General features: G+C 39.8%; 1 protein-coding gene across 1 annotated transcript in view; it reads right to left on the bottom strand.

Moving 5' to 3' along the window:
* C5H10orf90 (chromosome 5 C10orf90 homolog) overlaps nucleotides 1–17,184 on the bottom strand; it is a 135,717-nt gene that overhangs the window by 87,185 nt on the left and 31,348 nt on the right. Inside the window, exon 2 of the mRNA XM_070753990.1 lies at nucleotides 6,289–6,383. Coding sequence (XP_070610091.1) covers nucleotides 6,289–6,383 — 95 coding nt within the window. The remainder of the gene's footprint in view (nucleotides 1–6,288; nucleotides 6,384–17,184) is intronic.

The following is a 17,184-nucleotide window of genomic DNA, read 5'->3' as shown; positions in this document are numbered from 1 at the left end:
ACATGTTCCCCATTTAAGAAAAGAAATATGGAGCCTCTTAAAAATAGAACCCTATATAGGTTTGCTTGCAGAATAGCACAATGTTGTCACAAAGGTACCTCTGTAAAAAAAAAACTTTAAAAAGCTGAATTTTGCATCACATTGGCCGGATACCTGCCTCTCAAGCTTAAAAATCAGAAAGGTTAAGCTGGGTGCTGCTGGGGCCTGAAGTAACAGGCTGTGTCCCACAAGTCTCAGTGTGGTTGAATGGCTGAGTGCGAAGTAGGCCCATAGCATGCCAGCTGCAGCAGCCTTGTGTGTGGTGGGTAGCTTTTGTAAATAGCTTGAGGCTGCAGAGTGGCTAGGTGGGAAGCAAATTCAAAGCCTATGGGATGGGGAGGGGATGAAGTAGGCCCAAGGCCTGTTGAGACCTCGAGGGATGGGAAACAGAGAATAGGGTGCCTCAGGTAAATTGACCAGATTTTAAGATTGGGAAAGAGGGATACCATTGAGCGGGGGCGGGGGGAGCTAAAAAAAGTTTTTTAAAAGTTAGCAAAAAAATCTCTATCTCTATCTCTTTTCCTCCCTCCCTTTCTCTCTCTTTCTCTCTCCCTACCTCTTTATCTCTCTCTCTCCATCCCTCTTCCTTCCTTCCTCCCTCTATCTGTCTTTCTCTCTCCCTCCTTCCCCCTCTCTCTCTTTCTCTCTCTCTCTTCCATTCTCTTTCTCTCTCACTCCCTTTCTTTCTCTCTCTTCCTCTCTTTTCTCTTTCTCTTCCTCTCTCTTCCCTGTCCCAATGGTGTCCCGGTGGAGGCAAAGACGGGAGAGGAGGCAGAGGGGTGAAGTGGGTCCAAAGGCTCAGCAGGTGCTTCCCTTTTTCCACGGAGTGTCTGCTCAGCAGACCCGGACAGCTCCCTGACGTGCCCTCCAGGTTCCTCTGCTGCTCTTTCACACACCACACCTGGCTCAAGACTGCCATAGAAGGCCAGCTGCGGGGGAGGGGGAAGGGAAGGATGACCCCCCTCCCAGTTCCGCTGCCCCATTACTCACTGACGCAGCTGGCCTTCCTCTTTGGAACGGAGAGCTGGGAAGGAAGAACAGCCAGCAGAGGCCTGGCCAGCCCTTAAGCTCCTCCTGGGTTGCGGCAAATCCTCCTGCCTGACGTTCTCTCTTCCGCAGGGTTGCAGCACCAGTATACAACTGGGCCCATCTGGGGGCAGGGCAGGGGAAACAGGCAAGCAAAGGCCCTGCACAGCTGACCTGAAGTTCATGCAGAGACCTCCAGCCAAGCTGGGTTAGGGGTGACAGCAGAGAGCCTGGAATCCCCTCCTTCCAGCTTCTTCCCAAGGGGGCTGGTTGGGAGGAAAAAAATGGGACATTTTTCAAAGGGTGCGGGACACGGGACAAATGATGAAAAAATGTAACTGTCCTGCTGAAAGCGGGATGTCTGCTCACTTTAGCCTAGGGGAGGACTTGGGAACCTAGGGGCAGGGGAGACTGGATCTATTCTTGATTTCCCAGGGTCTGCCCTACCCCTGAGAATAACCCAAGCTTTTCTTAATTATTAATGCAGTCACTTAATATCTGCATAGGGAGATTGGAGAATGGAGTCATTAAGTGAGATGACCACACAAATGCCCCACTTAATAACCACCATGTAGCCCTAAAGATAAGGCCCTCTAATGGTCATAACTTGAGGACTACCTTTATACAGCCCAACAATGCTAGATTTTAGGAAAGCAATTAAAAGTTTATTTTTTTCAAAATACCATGAAGGTAAGCATGTTATAATTTTCCCCCTTCTTCTAGTTTAGAATTTTACTTGAGTTTTTAAATTGTCACTGGGGGTGGGGAGAGGTGTAGGGTGATGTGTTTAGGTATTTTTAAAACTTAGTTATCAAATAAAATATGTAAATGGTCAGAAGCAGGAATAATTGAAATGGCATATAAGCCCAGAAAGCACATACAGAAATAATGCATTACTTACAAGAAGTTTCAATGATTAACCTGCATCACAAAATATTTTCATGCACCCATAGATTTACAATTCATTTCGAGATCTAATATTGGAGGTAAAGAATTCCCAACAGAGTAAAATAACCCAGAGTACCAGTGGCAAAAATTTGAATTGCCATGGGTTGTTCTTTTTGGGGGGGTTGATGTGCCATCTATGTGGCCCATAATAAGATATAGTATTTCCATGTACTGGGTCACGATGCAGGATGACAATAGACTTATAGACAAAGGTTACAAAATAGCAGTAAAAGATAATACAGTGGTATCTCTACTTATGAACTTAATTAGTTCTGTGACCAGGTTCTTAAGTAGAAAAGTTTGTAAGAAGAAGCAATTTTTCCCGTAGGAATCAATGTAAAAGCAAATAATGTGTGTGATTGGGGAAACCATAGGGAGGGTGGAGGCCCTGTTTCCTCCCAGAAGATTCCTAGAGAAGCGCCACAGAGGCTTCTCCATGCCTTTTGCGGCCCTGTTTCCTCCAAGGAGATTCCTAGAGCGTCCTCACAGAGGCTTCTCCACGTCTTTTCCGGCCCTGTTTCCTCCCAGGAGATTCCTAGAGAGGCTCATGGAGGCTTCTCCCTGCCTTTTCTGGCTACAGTTTCAGAGGCTCGGGTTTGTAAGTAGAAAATGGTTCTTGAGAAGAGGCAAAAAAATCTTGAACACCCGGTTCTTATCTAGAAAAGTTCGTAAGTAGAGGCGTTTGTAGGTAGAGGTACCATTGTAGTTTCAGTCTCTGTGCCATTCAGTTATTGAATCAACATCATGCAGAAACGACCCATCGCTATCATATTTTCTATCTTATTCAGAAAGCAATCTTATTAGCAATGACCTCAGCAAGTAACTAATTTCATCCTGGCTCAAAAACCAACGGGCTTTGTTAAAATATAAATAGGAATTCCAGGAACACAGGCTAGATTGAAAAGTATTTTTTATTATCTTTCTCTTCAATTCCTGGAAGAAGGCAATGGCAACCTATTTTGTACTTTTGCCAAGAAAATTGTGTGGGTGTTTTACTGTCTGCTCTGAGAAGGCCAGCAAATCACTGCTTCAAACTCACACACTCAGCACAAGGTGACAAAACAAGTAAATAAAACAAATTTTGCCATTCAGCTATGATTCTTAGAAATTATTACTTGAAGAACACAAGAGTAAAAAGCTGATGACTTGTCCCCACATGTTTAGTTACTTTATTTGGTCAAACTATTTATATTGCCTGCTGCCTGTCAGGGTTTTTACAATAAACAATAGTTGTTTTGGCCATTAGGTTAAGAGTGGGCCCATAAACATTCCCATCCTGGAAGGCTTTGAGACAAAAAAAGAGAACAGAATCATGATAGCATAATCCCTCACTACTTGGTAGCTTTTAAAAAAGTGTAGTAGTTGCCCTACTACAAATTATTTCATCGGAGTAGTGTTTTAAAGCCACTATTCCCAGTTTTTAGGGAATATGTTTGTGCCAGCAGCTTACATGCGAGCAGTAATAAGAGTAAGATGGTGGGGCAGAAAAAAAATCAAGTAAACTAGTGGTAATAGCACCTTTAATCTTCTTCCTCTCCTTATAAAAGTCTACAGAGATTCTCAGTCATCCAAGTCATGGTTGTCCTAAAGCTGGTCTTTCAGGAGGCAACTGGACTTTCTTGTTTATTCTTTTGAAGACGTTTCCTTTCTCATCCAAGAAGCTTCTTCAGATTAGGAGGGAATGGAAGGATTTTTATTTCTGGCAGACAGCTGGTAATCTGCATCCTTTTAAAGGGTTATTGAAGCACTCTCTATTATCTTGTCAGAGCTGAAGAAGCTTCTTGGACGAGAAGCAAAACGCTTTCAAAAAGCAAGAAAGCCCAGTTTGGAAGGAGAAAATCACACTTACACATGAAGACGCAATGTTGGTTGGTTGGTTCTGTTGTTTCATTGGTTCTGTTAGTTTAAGGTGACCAGATTTTAACATTAATAGAGTAGAACACCATTGATGGGGGGGGGGGGGATGTCTTGATTAAAAATTTGGTCTATGAAATAAATAAATGAATGAATGAATGAATGAATGAATAAATAAATAAATAAATAAATAACTTAAAAAGAGGGGCCTTTGTTCAGTGGTGAAATCCATTTTTTACTATCTGTTTTGTGGGCATGGCTTGGTGGGCATGGAGTGGCTTGGTGGACGTGGCAGGAGTAGGATACTTCAAAATCCTCATTCCCACCTCATTCTAGGGCCAGACAAAAGAGATATTCGGGCGCTCACCAAACTATTCAAAATTTCCACTAGCAGTTCTACAGAATCTGTCAGAACTTGTTAGATTTCACCCCTGCTTTTGTTCCTTTTTTGCTCTCCAGTGAGTTTAAATAAATGGCCATTTATTTCATCTGTCACGATCTCATAACCAAATAGGGTTAGGGTTAGTGGTTGATAAATAGAAGTTTTGGTACCTGTGCTGTAGTTACAATAACATCATTCCAATTGCGGCGGAGGCGGAGTAACACTTGGACACAGATAGTGGGTATAAAGGGTCACTTTATTGAAATTTGATTAATTAATTAATTAATTATTCATGACCTGCAGAGGTGAATACTATCAATGGGGCGGAATACATATCCCAAACATTTCTAAGCAACTATAGGGCGAAAGCTCCTTGCCTGGGTGAAGGGGAGTGGCTTTACTTACACCTGCCCCCTTCCCGGGATCACGCCGCCTGGTGGGTAGGACGGCTCGCTCCTAGTCTCTGGGAAGCCCTGGCTAGTGAGCCCCAAGGGTGGCCTCCCTCCTTAACCCAGGCTGGCCGACCCCTGTAGTTCAGGCGAGAGGTCGTTGAGCAAACCCGCCACAAACGCCACTGGTTGGGTAAGCCACCAACGGTCCCTTGTGTCCACTTCAACAATTATATAAGACATGATATTCTGCTCTTCATTGGGTGTATTTAAGCAAAGGCCAATTGTCTGGGATGCTTTAGGAATTTGGATTCCCAAACTAGTGGACTTCACTTCTTAAACCGTCTTGCTTGTAAGATTCTAAGTTTCCTACTTTGTCTTATTGAAAATCCAGCAATTGTTGGAAAAGTATATGAGTAACACTCTGACATCTTCCATCACCCATATCACCCATTTCCCAGATAAAGTTTTAAAACAAAACAGCATCTTATTTGTCTTTTGGCCCTATTCATGATGTGATTGTGCATTTCAATCTTCTACCCAGTGGGTTCCAAATAGGCTGAGATAAAATCCCGGTCACCACAATTCAGCTTTTTGAACAGTTTGTTATGATCCAACATAGTTATAAGGAATCTGACTGGGAAAAAACATGCAGAACTAAAATTAAGTCCCTACGCCTTTAAGAAACAGATGCAGCCTGACTTTCTCTATTACAGCTCATTGCAGAGCATTCTGGTAGCTGTAGTTTCTTGTCAACTCAAAACAATTAGTGCCTTAGGACATTCAAACTACAATTCCTAGAATGCTAGGCGCCCGAGGGGCACTGGCTCCTTGGAAGGCCACTCTCTCTGCAGGACAGCTAGTTCAAGTTGCCATAGCAGCAGTGGTGCCAAGAAAGCATCTTTGTAGTATCTGGACAAAAGAAACTTTGCAATGGGTAACAGTTATGCAGCCTGATTATGTGCATCAAAAGTAAAGGTGATTCTTTCCAAAAATTGGGAGTTTTTAAAAATGCAGCGGGAAGCGGGACAGATAGTCACCTTATGTTAGTTCCTATTACCTCCATGAGGAAAGGAGAGGCCTAATTCCACCAGGTGGATTTTATGCACTTTTTATTATACTATTATAGGAGTTTTATTACATTATATAGTATCATATAGGCCACTATAGTATATAATGAGAGTGTTTTATCCTGCATAATACAGGTTCTTGGCCATGGGATTTAGCTTTAAAATTACATCATAAAAAGCCTTGAGACATTAGTAACATTCTAAGGTCAAATAAAATATTTTACATTTATTAGGTGAACTACAGCAAATTCTATGAAATATGCTAAGTCCCATAGACTTATGTTTTCTGAAATGTAATCTACATTCTGAAAAAAACCTGTCAAATCTCCTGACATCTAACTTTGGACCAACTTTGAATTCAAGAAAGCATTTATCTTTAAAGATGCGTAAGACTTTTCTAAGTATATGAATTAACAAATAAGTTGCAAGCAATAATAATATCTTAGCCATCAATTTATATGAATATTATGCTAAGTGAATTTTGAATAAACACAAAGCAAAGAGTAGCATGCTAGACATATAAATATCCATTTTCAAAATATTCACTAATTAAAGATTGAATTGAAACAGCATTTTGTACCTGTATCAAAGTGGATTCTTTATTTGTAGCTTTATTAAATTGAATAGCTTTGCATTTTCTCCCATTTTTAGCTCCATAGCAATTTTCTCTTATTTCTAGAGAAAACGATAAAAGATAAAAGGTTACTTACAATCAGATGATCCTACAGTAAAGTTCATTTATATACATCAAAGAACTACTATTAAAGATATCAAGGCCTAAAACATTAAATATTATCTTTGTTTACATATACAATAATTAAAAATGAAAGCAAATGTGCTTTCTATCAAATTAATCTGCAATTTTGTATGATTTTCCTGAGACAAATGGGAGCAGTTTAACCTTGGGAAACTTTCAACTCACATTCCTATCCTTAAAACCCCAAAACACCCAGTCTCTAATAGCATTACCAATGGCCTCCTGCAGCCTTTTGTAAGGTTAGGATTATCAGTTGCTGGTTTCAAATTTTAAATTTTACCCATCCCATATATTAAAGTCAAAAGTATCAATCATCACACCATGTCAACAAGCATAATAAAGAGAAGGGAAGAATCTGTGCTTAAGCATTACAGAAAGGGTCAAAAATCACAAGAAAGCTATCCTTAGAAGAATAGTCTTTGGGCAGTGGGATCCATGTTGTTTAGCTGAGGTGGGTTATTCTCAGTTGTGTGCAGTTTTTCTTATTCAGCTGTCCTCAATAGCATCATCTATGTACTTATCAGTTATCCATTTGGTTTACAAGACTATTTTTCTGCATTTGTGTCAATAAAATTATTTGTTTTATTAAATAAATACAGTGATACCTCGTCTTACAAACCTTTTGAGATACAAACCCGGGGTTTAAGATTTTTTTGCCTCTTCTTCCAAACTATTTTCACCTTATAAACCCAAGCTGCCACCACTGGGATGCCCTGCCTTTGGACTTCTGTTGCCAGTGAAGGGCCCATTTTTGCGCTGCTGGGATTCCCCTGAGGCTCCCCTCCATGGGAAACACCACCTCTGGACTGCTGTGTTTTTGCGATGCTGCAGGGGAATCCTAGCAGCACAAAAATGGGTGCTTCACTGGCAATGGAAGTCCAGAGGTGGGGCTTCCCAGCGAGGGGAGGCTCAGCAAAATCGCAGCATCACAAAAACACGGAAGTCCAGAGGTAGGGTTTTGAGGACTTCCTTATTTTTGCAATGCTGCAATTCTGCTGAGGCTCCCCTTGCTGGGAAACCCCACCTCTGGACTTCCGTTGCCAGCGAAGCACCCATTTTTGTGCTGCTGGGATTCCCCTGCAGCATCACAAAAACACAGAAGTCCAGAGGTGGGTTTCCCATGGAGGGGAGCCTCAGGGGAAACCCAGCAGTGCAAAAACAGGCGCTTCGGCTAGCAAAAGGGGTGAGCTTTGGGCTTGCACACATTAATTGCTTTTCCATTGATTCCTATGGGAAACATTGTTTCGTCTTACAAACTTCACCTTACAAACCTCGTCCCGGAACCAATTAAGTTCGTAAGACGAGGTATCACTGTACTTTTAAAAATCTGAGATATAGATAAAATTTAAAAATAAATTAAATTAAAAGTATAAGAAAATTACTATGGGAAGTGATGCTATACATAATATTTATATACTTCTTATATTTTCTGCAAAGTACAAAAAGCTAAATAATTTACCTTATCAATTTACCTGTTTTTTATTGTCTGCCCAAACCATCTTATTTAATGTCGAAACTGCAAATATTTAAGGATAGTGACCAATACTCCAAGAGTATAACATTTATTTTCCAGATTGTGATGTAATTTTGAACAGCTTGGGTCAGCAACGAGGTTGCATGCATATGGGTAAGTTTCTAACTATATGCTCTGATCACTATTTTTTTACCTTAGCCTCCATGGACATAACTAGTTTATATGTCTTCTACATAAGAGAAACAAGAAAACAAAATAAGACAAAAAGTCTTACCATAAGCAAATGTCATGAATCAGATTTCATTAAGATTTAGGTGCCATACAAGATAAATCATTTGTGCTTTCAAAGAAAGCTGGGTTCACTGGTAAAAATCTTAATCTTTCTAAGCAGGCAAAACTGATTTTTACTCTTTTACTACAATGCCAGAAACTGTCATCAAAGCCTAACAGAAGATGGAATGTTTATATGTTACTATGACACTTGTGATACAGTTCTAATCTGAACAACAAGGGACAACTATTTTGTTCTGATTTATGTCAGGAAACTTTTAAAGCAGATGATCCTGCAAGTATGGAAATAAAACTGAAACAGAACCAATATCTGACCTATCTTTTCCTTCAGGACCAAAATATTTAGTAGTGTAATATATTAATTGAATTAATTAGTAGATTAAGGTTATCTCATAAATTAAAGTACTATGCTATATTTTATCCATATTTAGGATTAAATGCCATTATTTCCAAATAATTATATAAAGAATTGCAGGGCAAGGTAAGTCTAATGATATTGATCAGTGCTTTACTTTCAATTTAAACTCCATTAAGGTGTTTCCACCTAGACTTGCCTTTGAAAAGTATTCTAAAGCTTCAATTAATGAATACTACTACAGACTTGTAAAATTCTAGATAGCACAAAGTAGCATACTGATTATGTAAATAACCCCAGGAAAAGGTTTCAGTATTCATTAATGAAGATCATTTGCTAGTTGGCTAAGAAAATGAAGCCTATTTCTGCTATCCTTTGCTTTACAGTTCTGCAAAGGTCATAAACTTGAGGACTGATTGCAATTACTTTTTCATCACCAGCTTAGCTCTGAAGCTACTAAACAAGGCAATGATTAACAAAAACCTGAAAAGAGAATTTCTTGCCAAAGTTTTACCATCTAGAATTAGGGGTACAACTCTTTTTCAAAGTTGGGATTGGTATTTCCCTTTAATGCATTTTTTCTCTCTTACTATTTTTGTAGTAAGAAAGAAGCAATGAAATATGAGCTTTAAATACAGAAATGTCTGGCTCAACTTTAGAATAGAATAGAATAGAATTCTTTTATTGGCCAGGTGTGATTGGACACACAAGGAACCTGTCTTGATGCATATGCTCTCAGTGTACATAAAAGAAAAAGATACATTTGTCAAGAATCATGTGGTACAGCACTTAATGATTGTCATAGGGTCACATTGGGAAGAAGAATCTGAACTCCAAATACGAACTGAATAATCAAATTATCACAAATTATCACAAATTATACCAAGGTCTTTAACCCCTCGGTTAAAGACCTTGGTATACTAATAACAAAAGATTTAAGTGCCAAAGCCCACTGCAACAATATAGCCAAGAAGGTTTCAAGAGTTGTAAACCTAATCCTACGTAGCTTCTGCTCTGGCAATCTCACACTACTTACCAGAACTTACAAAACCTTTGCCAGACCCATCCTCGAATACAGCTCATCTGTTTGGAACCCATATAGCATCTCAGACATTAACACCCTTGAAAATGTCGAAAGATACTTCACCAGAAGAGCCCTTCACTCCACCACTCGAAATAGAATACCCTACGAGACTAGACTTTCAATCCTGGGCCTAGAAAGTTTAGAACTAAGACGCCTTAAACAAGATCTAAGTATTGCCCACAAGATCATATGCTGCAACGTCCTGCCTGTCGGCGACTACTTCAGCTTCAACCACAACAACACAAGAGCACACAACAGATTTAAACTTAATATTAACCGCTCCAAACTTGACTGTAAAAAATATGACTTCAGTAACCAAGTTGTCGAAGCGTGGAACTCATTACCGGACTCCATAGTGTCATCCCCAAACCCCCAACACTTTACCCTTAGATTATCTACGGTTGATCTATCCAGATTCCTAAGAGGTCAGTAAGGGGCGAGTTCAAGTGCACTAGAGTGCCTTCCGTCCCCTGTCGTATTGCTCTCCTATATCTCCTATACCTTTCTTCTATTCCTACATCTCTTCTTCTACTCTTTCATTGATATGTTCTATTACTATATCTTCTTTTCTATTATTTCTTACATATATTTTACTATGAGTATCTCCTCTCTAACCTTCATCATGTATTTTACTATGTGTATATAGATATATACCCACTAAAACCCTCATTGTGTATTGGACAAAATAAAAAATAAATAAATAAATAAATGAAGAAACAATCAATATTAATACAAGCAACAAATTACAGTCATACAGTCCTAAGTGGGAGGGAAAGGATGATAGGAATGATGAGAAAAAACTAGTAGAAATAGAAGTGCAGACTTAGTAAAAGGTTTGACAGTGTTGAGGGAATTATTTGTTTAGTAGAGTGATGGTGTTTGGGGAAAAAACTGTTCTTGTGTCTAGTTGTCTTGGTGTGCAATGCTGTAGTGACGTTTTGAGGGTTGGAGTTGAAACAATTTGGGTCCAGGATGTGAGGGGTCAGTAAATATTTTCACCCCCCTCTTTTTGACTGGTGCAGTATACAGGTTCTCAATGGAAGAAGGCAGATTAGCAGCAATTGTTTTTTCTGCCATTCTGATTATTCTCTGAAGTCTGTGTCGGTCTTGTTGGGTTGCAGAACCAAACCACAGTTATAGAAGTGCAGATGAGACTCAACGATTCCTCTGTATCAGCAGCTCCTTGAGCAGTTTGAGCTTCCTGAGTTGGCACAGAAAGAAGTTTTTGATGTTAGGTGACCACTTTAGGCCTTGAGATATGATAGAACCTAGAAATTTGAAGGTCTCTACTGTTGATACTGTGTTGTTTAGTATTGTGAGAGGTGGAAGGATGGAAGGGTTTCTCCTAATGTCTACCACCATTTCTACAGTTTTCAGTGTGTTCAGTTTTGATTGTTCCGGTTACACCACAAGGTTAGTTGTTCAACCTCCCATCTGTACGCAGATTCATCATTGTCTCAAATGAGTCCAATTACTGTTGTATCGTCTGCAAACTTCAGTAGTTTAACAGATGAATCATTTGAGATACAGTCATTGGTAGAGAGAAGAGAAGTGGTGAGAGTACACAGCCTTGGGGGGGGGCTGTGCTAATTGTACACGTGATTTTACCTAGCTTCACCTGCTGCTTCCAGTCTGTTAGGAAGCTTTTGATCCACTTACAAGTGTGTTCAGGTACCGCTAGCTGATTTAGTTTGGTTAAGAGAGTGTCCAGTGTGATGGTGTTGAATGCTGAACTGAAGTCTACAAAGAGGGCCCTAGCATAGGTCATTGGAGATTCAAGATGTTCTAGGATGTAGTGTAGAGCCATATTAACAGCATCATCTGTTGATCTATTTGGTCGGTATGCAAATTGCAGGGGGTCTAACAGTGGATTCGTGATGGTTTTCAAATGGAACCTTTCTAGCTTTTCCAAGATTTTCATAACTACAGATGTTAGAGCAACTGGTCTGTAGTCATTCAGTCCCTTGATGGAGGGCTTCATCAGCACTGGGATGATAGTAGAGTGTTTGAAGCAGGAAGGAACATAGTACAACACTAGTGATTTGTTGAAAATTTGGGTGAAGATGGGGGCTAATTGGTCAGCCCAGACTTTTAAACAAGAAGGAGTTATCTTGTCTGGGTCTGGTGCCTTTCCAGGCTTCTGTCTGTGAAATAGATCTTTCACTGCCTTTTCTGTGATCTCTAGGGGTTGTAAACCCAATGGGATGGGTTCAGTTGTAGAAGATTTGGCTGCTATTGGTGTGTCTGGGATGGAGGTTGTGCAGACAGGTGGTTGTGGTTTCTTTTCAAACCTGCAGTAGAACACATTTTGTTTCATTCTGGAACTCATTAGAATATGACAAACCTTTAGCACAGTTTGGCACATAAAGCAGTCCTCTTTATTTAATAAGATGAGTGCTTCTTCAGAAATACTATAATATTTATTTTAATAATTAGCAATTAATTATAATTTCTACAGTACCTAGAAAATTTATTTTTCATGGTTGTATTTGAAATCCGTAATGTTCTTAATGTTGCAACTACTCTTTTTTACTCATTCCTTAAATTAGTCAGAAAATAGTGTAATCTTGATGAGCCTAAAAATTAAATATAATTTGGAGCAAGTTAGATTTCAAGGAAGAAATGGGTTTCAAGGAAGAAACGGGTTAAGAGTCTTAGTGGTACAGTATTTAGAGTGCAGTACTGCAAACTACTTCTGCTGATCACCAGCTGCCAGCAGTTTGGCAGATCGAATCTCAGTAGGCTCACTAGACTCAGCCTTCCATCCTTCCAAGGTTGGTAAAAGGAGGACCCAGATTGTTGGAGGCAATATGCTTACTCTGTAAACTGCTTAGAGAGGGCTGTAAAGCACTAAGCGGTCTACATGCTACTTGTTCAGTAGCAAAATTTAGTAATTCTCTAGCTCATGAGAAATACCGTGTTTCCCCGATAGTAAGACCCCCCCGATTGTAAGACATATGGGGGGTTTCAGGGGGGTCGGCTAATATAAGCCATACCCCGAAAGTAAGACATATGTCTTACTTTCGGGGAAACACGGTACTAAAAGCGAGGGAGGCGTTGGAGCAGTTCGCAGCGCCCTGGCGGCCGTTCCCTCCGCTTTGACGGCGCTTGTCCGCTCGCTCGTCCCCGCAACCGACCCGTTTCCCCGACACGCGTCTGGAGGGGAGGAGCCGCTCTGCGCAGTTGGGCAGTCCTGCCTGCCAGAAAGGAGGCGGGCGAAGGAGGGCGCAGCTCCGGCCGCCCGCTCGGCTCGCTTCTACAACTTCGGACCAGTGCCGTCCTTCGCCTCGCATTTCCGGGTTGGCGAGCCTGGATTGTTTTTCCTGCGAGCGCTGGTCCTCGCTAAGCCTTCTGTGCCTGACTCGGCGAGGCGAGAGGGAAGAAGGAGAAGCACAAGTGGATGCGGAGCAAAGGACAGATAAATGCCTCCCGGGCGCTCCGCATCCACTTGCGCTTCTCCAACTGCGCAGAGCGGCTCCTCCCATCCAGACGCGTGTCGGGGAAACGGGTCGGTTGAGGGGACGAGCGAGCGGACCAGCGCCGTCAAAGCGGAGGGAACCACCACCAGGGCTGCTGCCGCGCTGCTGCTGGGCGGCCGAAGAAACCTTCCCTGGGTCTTCCCGACTTCACCCTGTCAATTTGGTGAGTGGAGGCGGGAAACGGCGGGGGGGGGTATGTAAGACATACCCCGAAAGTAAGACCTAGTGGGGCTTTTGGGGGTAAAAAGAAAGTAAGACACTGTCTTACTATCGGGGAAACACGGTAGGGATGAACTAGAAGTCAAATTACAAATTATAGGAAAAAAACCCTTTGTTTCCTTTTGCTTATTTCAAAAAAAGATAACAAAGAATACAAAGAACAATGGAAACAAGGATTAGTTATTTTCCTATTTCTGTCATTCTGCAAGCACCTTTTTAAAGAAGAAAATGTATGTGGGGGAAAAGATTTTAAGGTTGGATAAGTCTGTTTAGTTTACTATAAAATGCATTCTTTTCAGACAAAGGCTTATTCTTCCTATTTGCACATGAGTTTATAAATGTCTTTTTTAAAAGCCAACATAAAATTAATATTTGTTCAAGTATGCAGTTTCCCATAAATATTCTATACCATTTGGGGTGGGGGGAATCCTTCCATGAGATATGGTTTTGTGTGCACAGACATTTTCCTAACATACTTTTGCTATACGTTTTCTTATATAAAGCTCTGTGTTGCCAAATTCAGAGATACGTTAAAAAATAAAAAGTAATTATGTTCTGATTTAGCTACTAGGAAAATATGCCTTATATTACTTTGTAATAAAGGAAATGCAAATAAAGATTGTCTTCTGCACTGATTTATATCCATTTTATATTCCAAAAATATTTTTAAAGTAAAGGTGAACACAACTAATAAATAGTTTGGGCACAAAGATATGCAGAATAGGATACATTATGGCAATCTGTTATAGACCGCTATCCCACACAAGCATATTAAGAAAGTGAAGGTGAAGGTTTGTTTTCTGAGCTTGTGGGCTAGTTCCCGAATGTTTCTTTACCAGGCTAGGTAACATCTTTTTTATCCCCCAAAAGAGGGTAAAAACATGGGTGCATCTTATACCCCTAATGTAGCTCCACCCAGCCACCCCCACCCTTTGGTCTCTGTCTCCAAGCAATTTACCTCCTTGCAGCAAGCAGCCCAGAGACTGACAAGACACTGGATTATATGCCTCCCGACGCTCAACTGATTTTATCTATCTATCTATCTATCTATCTATCTATCTATCTATCTATCTATCTATCTATCTATCTATCTATCCATCCATCCATCCATCCATCCATCCATCCATCCATCCATCCATCTATCTATCTATCTATCTATCTATCTATCTATCTATCTATCTATCTATCTATCTATTGTTTATTTGATTTTTATTCCGCCCTTCTCCTTAGACTCAGGGCGGCTTACAATATGTTAGCAATAGCACTTTTTAACATTTTTAACATGATTGAAGCTGCAGGCAAGCCAACATGCTAAAATGAAAGTGAAACTAAAGCTGCATGGAGGCATATTGCTGGCAGAGAGAGGCAATGCAAAATTTTATTTTCTTGTGCTAATCAGACTGCTGAAACTGGCTGTTTGTTGTTTGCTGCAAGTAGGTAAGTCAATAATATAAATGCCTATAGAATGTTCAAATTATTAGACTTATTTTTTAAAGACTGGTTTATTATTACTCTTAATTGACAACTTAATAAAATGAAGAAGCTTTTTAAAATAAATTCTTGATCTGAAGAGACCCAGTGCTTTTGTATCTTCTTTAACATACAGTGGTACCTCAACCTACAAACTCCTCTACTTACACACTTTTATAGATAAGAAATGAGTGTTCAAGATTTTTTTGCCTCTTCTCAAGAACCATTTTCCACTTACAAACCTGAGCCTCCAAAACTATAACTGGAAAAGGCAGGGAGAAGCCTCTGAGGTCTCTCTAGGAATCTCCTGGGAGAAAACAGGGCTGGAAAAGGTGGGGAGAAGCCACAATGGGACCCCTGTAGGAATCTCCTTGAGGAAACAGGGCCTCCACCCTCCCTGTAGTTTCCCGAATCGCACGGATTTACTTCTTCTTACAAACTTTTCTATTTAAGAACCTGGTCATGGAACAAATTAAGTTCGTAAGTAGAGGTACCACTGTAGTAGAGAATAACTATACTTCCAGAAAGCCACATCAATTTTAACAGCATTTGTAAAAGTATAAACTGAAATCTAGCAATGGTCCTGTTTAATATTAAGATAAGGCAACCAAGTTAAACCCTGACTTAGTTATGTTTGGAGTAGATCTATTTAAATAGTTAGTGTGACTACATTTTAAAAAATTTGCTGGTCTTAATATTCTGCCATTAAGTACATTTCTCCAATTCTTTGCTATTTCCATAGGTCAGATACACATGCACAGAGATACACAGCAAACAGTATACAGTGATCCCTTGTTTTTCGTGGGGGATGCGTTCCATGACCATCCATTAAAAACGAATTTTCATGAAGTAGAGGAAAGATATTTTTTAATGTATTTAATGAGTTTTTGGACTTTTAAAACCCACCCTTTGCATTAAACAGTCATTATATAATGTTTCTCAGCTGGAACTACATGTGATATCCTACCAGTTTATTTAATAGAGTGCAGTAGTACTGTAGAAGAATTTTATGAATTTTTAATGGATTTAAAATTTTCAATGGATTTAAGCCCCCTTTGAAAACCCATGAAGTAGAGAATCTGCGAAAGATGAACCGTGAAGTAGCTGGTTGCTGGGAGGCAAATTGTTGGGAGACAGAGGTAGATTTGTTTTTTTCCTTGTTTTCCTCCCCCCAAACTAAGATGCGTCTTATACTGCGGTGCATCTAATATTCAGAAAAATACGGTATTCTTCACTGTTGCAAATATTAAGGCAGTACTGAATGCCTCCATGTAAAGGTAAAGACTTCCCAAATCAGTTCTGGCTCTAAAGGGTAGTGCTCATCTCCATTTCTTGGCTGAAGGAGCCGGTGTTGTCTCATAACATTTTCCATGGTTATGTGGCCAGCATCTCTATATTTCAAAGGCGCACAGAAATGATGTTACCTTCCCACTGAAGTGGTAACTATTAATCTGCTCACATTTGTATGCTTTCAAACTGGTTGGCAGGGGCTGGGGCAGGAATGGGCGTTCACTTTGTTCCACTGTGCTTAGGTCTCAAATCCAGATAAATGAATGGTGAATTATTTAATATCTAACATATAATTATTCACTTGACAGACGTGTCCAGCATTTGCAAGATACTTATTTGTATTTATTTATGCATTTTTACTGGCTTTTATAAGTTACTCAAGATGATGAACATACCTAATACTCCTTGCTCTTACTATGTTCCTTACAACCATCCTGTGAATTTTGCTTTCAACATGCAAAACACAATTGTAGATTGATTTTATAAGTATGGACAAACCACAGTTGTGTGGCAAGAAAATAAATAGTAAGCAGATGTTGTGTCTATTATTAATTTCAACAGAAGATGACTTGTAACTTTTTTATATAAATTGAATTTTACATTTAGATTTAAAGAGGGCAGAAAAACTTAGCCTTAAAGCTAAAATAATAAATTGTATTTTTATTCCCTTTTTATTCACTTTTCTATATGTATTTATATGTATACACATAGCACAATTCAGAGACAAGATTCATAAAATAATAATGGAAGCAGCAAATACAAAACCATACCTGGTTCATTATCTGCAAATATAATCAAAATAAATAAAAGTAGTGAAAATGTTTATGTATTCTATCTATGGACAGAGTAGGCTAGGCAGATACTCTACTTTATTCAAGAAGCCAGAAACCTGTTGCCTAGCAACAAAATAACCCTCACAATTGTGTATTCACTCTCATATGCAAGAGAAACACAGAGAGAGAGAGGGAGGGAGGGAGGGAGGGAGAAAAAGGGAAAAACTACCATCATATTAAGATACAGACTGTGTGTAATGGAATTAGCTTCTGTTCTACACAGA

Source organism: Erythrolamprus reginae, chromosome 5 (genome assembly GCF_031021105.1).
Source record: "Erythrolamprus reginae isolate rEryReg1 chromosome 5, rEryReg1.hap1, whole genome shotgun sequence".
Lineage (NCBI taxonomy): Eukaryota > Metazoa > Chordata > Lepidosauria > Squamata > Dipsadidae > Erythrolamprus > Erythrolamprus reginae.
This window is presented reverse-complemented; position numbering and strand designations above follow the sequence as displayed.